The sequence below is a fragment of the Microtus ochrogaster genome, chromosome 22 (genome assembly GCF_000317375.1).
Source record: "Microtus ochrogaster isolate Prairie Vole_2 chromosome 22, MicOch1.0, whole genome shotgun sequence".
In the NCBI taxonomy this organism is placed as follows: Eukaryota; Metazoa; Chordata; class Mammalia; order Rodentia; family Cricetidae; genus Microtus; species Microtus ochrogaster.
In genome coordinates this window covers 27,270,568-27,276,673 of record NC_022023.1, presented here as the reverse complement: position 1 = coordinate 27,276,673, position 6,106 = coordinate 27,270,568, and the positions used below count along the sequence as shown (strand labels likewise).

General features: G+C 46.9%; 1 protein-coding gene across 3 annotated transcripts in view; it reads left to right on the top strand.

The window, feature by feature from the left end:
• The first annotated feature begins 677 nt into the window (after positions 1–677).
• Positions 678–6,106, top strand: part of Tm2d3 (TM2 domain containing 3) — a 70,385-nt gene continuing 64,956 nt past the window's right edge. The window contains exons 1-4 of one of the 3 annotated variants that reach the window (XM_026784394.1): positions 678–873; positions 1,105–1,197; positions 2,352–2,536; positions 5,660–5,834. In XM_026784394.1, the coding sequence (XP_026640195.1) occupies positions 783–873; positions 1,105–1,197; positions 2,352–2,536; positions 5,660–5,834 (544 nt within the window). In that variant the 5' untranslated portion in view covers positions 678–782. The remainder of the gene's footprint in view (positions 874–1,104; positions 1,198–2,351; positions 2,537–5,659; positions 5,835–6,106) is intronic. The other 2 variants (XM_005357791.2, XM_005357793.2) reach the window with 2 other exon arrangements.

Here is a 6,106-nt window from a genome sequence, read left to right as displayed (position 1 = left end):
GAACCGTCAGTGTCATAGATGAAACCAGTGTTACGATGTAGAGTGCAGACTGTGATAATTTTTAAAGCTAACTAACTTCTGGTTTGTCGAATGCCAGACACCATTTCATGTGCTTTTTCACTTATCAAATGTACAAGTGGGGGAACAGGGAGTTTGAGGACCCCAAAGTGCATGTCAACAAAATGCAGGCATAGGAAAAAGGGGCATGTCAACAGCATGTTTCCTGAGATATGCATGATGGAAACGGTGCAGATCGCCAAGGGCAGCTCCCCTCCTCACTGTTGGTGGTCTCTTGATCGGGCAGCGTTGGGACTCTCTTCTTGCATGAAAATCCCACACACTTGGCTCTTGTCCCAGACCCCTGAGGCTTGATCTGCTTTTCCCAGTCTCAGAGGAACTGTTGTAAGAACCGCATGTTCCCCCCAAAGTTAGACTGGGTGAAACCCAACGCAGAAGTCCTGGGTCCTAGAGCCTGGGACCCCAGCCACCTGACCCTCTTGGAGCTACTTTCCTTGCTGCATGGATCGGCTGAAATAAAATGAGTTAACATCATCACCGCCCTCTCCCAGACTCCCAGTGGAAAGAGAGGGACACACTCATAGGGTGTGAGGGCAGCTTAGTTCCTAGCCACCTCCAGTCGCTTGCTACCCTACTTCCGAATTGGGACCCAGCAATGCCCGCAGGCGGAGCCCAGCAGCAATGCGCCTGCGGGCCACGCCCTGCCACGCCCCCTTCGGCGCGCCCCGCCCACTGGCCCGGAAGTGCGCACGCGCACCGGCAAGATGGAGGCAGCGGCGGAGCCGCTGAGGTCTGTCCGCCTCCTGTCCCGCGTGCTGCTCTTCCTGTCCCAGTGCTACGTTCTGTCGGGCGACGGTGAGTTCAAGGTCGGGGGTCGCAGCGGGCAAGCTGATGGCACCAGGAGCCGCGGAAGGCCGGCGACAGACGACTGGGCGCCACAGCCCTCCGGGCCGCGGTAACCCAGAACCCAAGTCGTCCCGGTCGTTCCCGATTCATGAACCATAATGTGCCCTGCGCAGCCCCTGCCTGTTAAGCACATAAACCAAGGGTACCATATCCCAGGATAACATGTTTCTCTAATTGTAGGATCCTTAAATTTAGAGCATTCGCAGCCGCTGGCTCAGGCAATAAAGGATCCGGGCCCAACAGGCATATTCACAGTAGTTCCCAGGGCAGCAGGTACTAGACATTTTCTATTCTAGTAAATGTGCATATTTCGCTGGGGTAGGTTTTCCCCTCTCTCTGCTTCCGATAAGCATTTCTTTACCAAGTCACCTTTTGGTTTTGGCTATTTGATGTGGTGTTGTTTAGATATGTAAATTAAGGGCACACAGCCGCTTTCAGTTAGACAGGTTTGATGTTTGATTCCTTTTTGAAGCCTGACTCACCTCTTACTCCAGCCCCACACTCCTCATTTCCATTTATTTATTATTGCCTATTATTTATTTATTATTGCCTATTATTATCTCCCAATTCCTTACCACTGTTGTTTTCCCTTGAATAAAAGAAGTCTACAATGACTCCTTAATGCCGTGCGATACACAGCGATTAGAAGGGCCGGATAAATCCGTGGTTATAAACTTGGTGGGGTCGTGCTATGGGGAGTTTGAGGAAGTTACCCCCTTAGGGTCTTTGTTTCCTCAGTTTCTCCGGCAGCCACTGTAACTAGCCGGACCTATGGTGATTTGAACCAGCCGGTCACATGGAGTTAGGAACACTAGGGGTAATGATAATTTTATAGAATTGACCACTTTAGGCCAGCTTTCAAGTGCTTCTGTTTTGCTAAATGGATGCTGGCTCTGTAGCTTCTTCTCTTTGGAGTTCCATTATTTCAAGGACTCAGACTTGAAGCTGGCAGAGGTATTTCAGCGATTCTTATTTGGGCATACATACTAATAACAGTATTTGAGTGTCAGTGGCTTCATTTTTCTATCAGTAAATTCTAATGAAAAGGACATTGAAGAGATGTGTGTTCTGATTCCAGTTCTGTCGAATACTTCCTCTGGGGTTTTGCACAGACTCTGCCTTGTCCAAGCCTTAGTTTTTCCCCTGTGCCTGTAGCTGTTGAGTCGAACTTGGACCCAGCACTTTGCTGGCATTGTATATCAATGAGCACTTACGGTTTTCATAGCCACTTGGGAGGCAGGGATGGAGTGCTTCTTACTAATGTCACCAACCAGGGTACCAGCTCCTCACTAGCTGGTGACAGAACCCCTCATAGACTGCGGGTGTCCCAGACCCGAACTCTGTGCTGTCTGAATTGCAGTAATGTGTCCTGGCTAATGATTGGTCTCTCCACTGTCTTTCCCTGTTCTTCTCATCACTATTCCTAGAGAATAAGATGCTCTCTCACCTCCCAGAAAGTACTGAGATCCCCCCTTACATGATGAAGTGTCCAAGCAATGGTTTGTGTAGCCGCCTTCCTGCAGACTGTATAGACTGTGCAACCAATTTCTCCTGTACTTACGGGAAGCCTGTCACTTTTGACTGTACAGTGAAACCTTCTGTTACCTGCGTTGTAAGTATTGCAGTTTCTTTATTCCAACTGTGTGGAGTATAGCATTAAAAATGTGGCTTACACTGGTCAGACGCGAGCCGGGGATATCCAGAAGTGATTGATTATGGTCTTTTGTGACTGCACTGCAGAGTATTTTTTTAAGTCTTGCATTTGGTTCTAGGAGTTTATCTCAGTGGTAGAACATACCTTTAGTATGCATGAGGCCCTGCCCTCAACAATCCCTGACCCACTGCCATTTTTTTTTTTTTCCAAAAAATGAAGATCTTGGGCTGAGAGGCTAGCTCGGTTGGTCGGTACTTGCTGTGCAAGGACGAAGACTGGAGTTTGGGTCCTTACACCATTGTAAAAATCTGGGAATGGCTGCATGCACCTGTAATCCCAGCGCTGGAGAGACAGTCACAGGACCTTGAGGGCTGGCTGTCCCTCCTAGCTGAACTAGCACTGGATGTTGGCTTGGTTGGTAAAGTGGTTGTTGTGCCTACCTCAGGACCTGAATACGGAACTCTAGGTTCAGTAGAGAACTATCAGGAAAAACACTGGATTTCAGTCTGTCTTCTACATGCAGATGCACATATGCACACACACGAGAACACATACATAGCACACACACTGAAATAAACATGATTATAAATAAAGCCTTCCACTTCCTTCCATACCGGGTTTCCCTGATTTGGTTATGTTAACAGGCGGGCTGGTTGTTGTTGGGTGGCCGTGTTGCTCTGTGGAGTGTTAGTTTACCAGCCTAAGTCCTTCACGAGCGCATGTGTTCTTAGTAGTGAGAACTGGGGTACAGAGGGATGGTAATGTCTTTACCACAGGTGAACTTGCAAAGGGATTTCTCTCGTCAGTAGTGGGGATGCAGCATGGTACTGTGACCAGTGCCCTGTTAGGGACTTCCCACTTAGATAAAGCCATATCCATGACTAGGCCAAGTCAGAGTGAAGCAAAGTTTATTAAAGTAGAAATATGTGATGTGCGTACTTTAGACTTAAGAATGAGGAGAGAGGGAGAGGAGAGAAAAGGACACTGCGTACTCCAAGTCAGACTCCTGGTTTCTTAAGAAAGAGTTGTGCTTAGGTGTCTTCACAGTGGCTGTAACTGTCTAAGTTAATGTTATTTAAAGGCTATAATTTAAAAGATTTAAAGGATCTCCTATTTAAAATTTAAATGAAAAGTATGACCTGGTTTACTTAGTTTTCCTAAAGCACAGCCTTAGAAATGAAATTGCAGTGGTCTCGTGGAAGGTGCTGTTTAGGGCTGGAGGTGAAAGAGGAGCCCTAATACGGGTACAGCCAAGGCTCCAGACGTTCTGGCTGGGAGTGAGTACTGGCCTTGTCTTAGAGAAGGAAGCATTGCCTCTGTGGATAGTTTTGGTTTTATGAGTTGACTTGACATTTTTAACCATAGCCTGCAGGAAACATAAACTAGATCTCAGAGCACGGGGCTTTGTTCCCTTCCTATGTTCTCGTACGTTTTTCTTCTTTCTATCCGGTCTCTTTCTTGGCGGTGTAGAGATAGATGGGTTGAGTAGTGCATGGCATACCTGGTAGCTCACAGGACAAGTAAGGGAGCAAACCTTCCAGGTAGATGGAAGGATCAGGTGTGGTCTTTGTTGAGAGACCCCGAGCTCTGGTCCCAGTCTGGTCCTTATGTAAGCAAGGCACATGGCCCCGCCTCAGTGCTAAGGTATCCTCACTCTCTCCTGACTCAGGCTTTCATGAGCTCTTGACACGTCCAGCTGAATGCAGTCTACCTGAGAGCCACATGGTGGCAGTCACGCAAAGCTCTCCGTGTGGTGTTTCTTCTGAGCCCTGATGTTGAAGTGCTATAGAAAGCACATATCTCCTCCTCCTCCTCTTGCGCTTCCTCCTCCTCTTTCTTTCTTCAATTTTTTTTTCAGCATATGGGTGTTTTGTCTGCATGCATATCTGTGCAGCCATGTGCCTCTGATGCCCTCGGAGGCCAGAAGAGGGCAAGAAATCCTCTAGAACTGGAGTTAGAGATGACTGTGAGCCGCCATGTGGGTTCTGGGAATGAAACCTGGGTTCTCTGGAAGAACAGTCAGTGTTCTTTTTTTTTGGGGGGGGGGTCTTTTTTAGTTGGAAAAAGAAAAACAGTTTTCTTACAATATAATCTGATCATGCTCTCTCCAGGATTCTTCCCAACTCTGTACCCACCCAACTCCACACTCTTTTTTTCTCTCTTATAAAAACAAGCAAACAGAAACTCAAGAAACTTACACACACACACACAATACACACATACAAAATTAGAAACCAGAATATACGAACAAAAGACCTATAAGACGAAAAATGTCCAAACCAAGCTGAGACAAAAAGTCTGCAAAAATACCATTGAGTCTGTTTTGTGGTTTTGTGTTGGCCAAGATCTACTCCTGGGCATGGAACCTAGCCTGTAGTGTACCCAAGGAGATGCTGTTGGAGAGGAGTAATTTTTCCTTTGAAAATGGGTACCAGTTGCAGATAGTTTCTTGGTTAGGGGTGGGAGCTGTCCACTCCCCACTCTCAGCACTAGGACCCTGTCTGCAGTCATTCTTAACCACTGAGCCATTTCTTCAGACTCTTATATATTATAAAAATATGAATGTACATTATCTAAAAGTTAACAAAAGTGGTGAAATACCACCCTGAGATAACTCTTTCTGGTTTTTGAGACAGGGTAGCCTTAGTTGTATTAACTCACTGCATAGACCAGACTGGCCTTAAACTCAGAGATCTACCTGCCTCTGCCTCCGAGGTATTGGGGTTAAAAGGGGTTCCCCTTTTTCTTTCTTTTATTGTTTTTGTTTTGTTTTCAAGAAGGAGGGTCTCACTATATAACTCTGGCTATCCTGGAATTCACTATATAGACCAGGCTGGCCTTGAACTCACAGAGATCCACCTGCCTCTGCCTCCTAAATGTGGGGTTAAAAATATGCACCACCACACCCAGTCCGTAGCCATTTTCCTTGAAGTAACCTATATAGATGTTTCACCCCTTGATAACCTGCTTCCTTTACTTACTGCTAGTCCTAAATAGAAATGTTTTAGAAATTTGGTGTCATGATGTGGTCTGTTGATGTTCTAACAGCCCCATATTGTAACTTTGTGCTCCGGTCCTTAGGATCAAGACCTCAAACCCCAGAGGAACTTTGTCATCAACATGACTTGCAGGTTTTGCTGGCAGCTTCCGGAAACAGACTATGAGTGTGCCAATTCCACCAGCTGCATGACAGTGGCCTGTCCTCGGCAGCGCTATCTGGCCAACTGCACGGTGCGAGACCACATTCATTGCTTGGGTAAGGAGCAGAGTCCGGGGGAACTGTAAGCAAAGTTTCTCAGGTCTAAGACAAATTGAAGCTCACCGGGATTAGCTGCCAGTCAGTGCGGATGGACTGTTATCTGCCTGAGGTAACAGGTTCTCCCTTTGCTCCATCTTTGCAGAGATGACTCATCTTCTGAACTTATACCCTGCTTTCTTCCAGGAGAGTGTCTGCCTCGTAACCTTGTCTTCCAGAATGACTGCCTTCGTGTGTGTGTGTGTGTGTGTGTGTGTGTGTGTGTGTGTGTG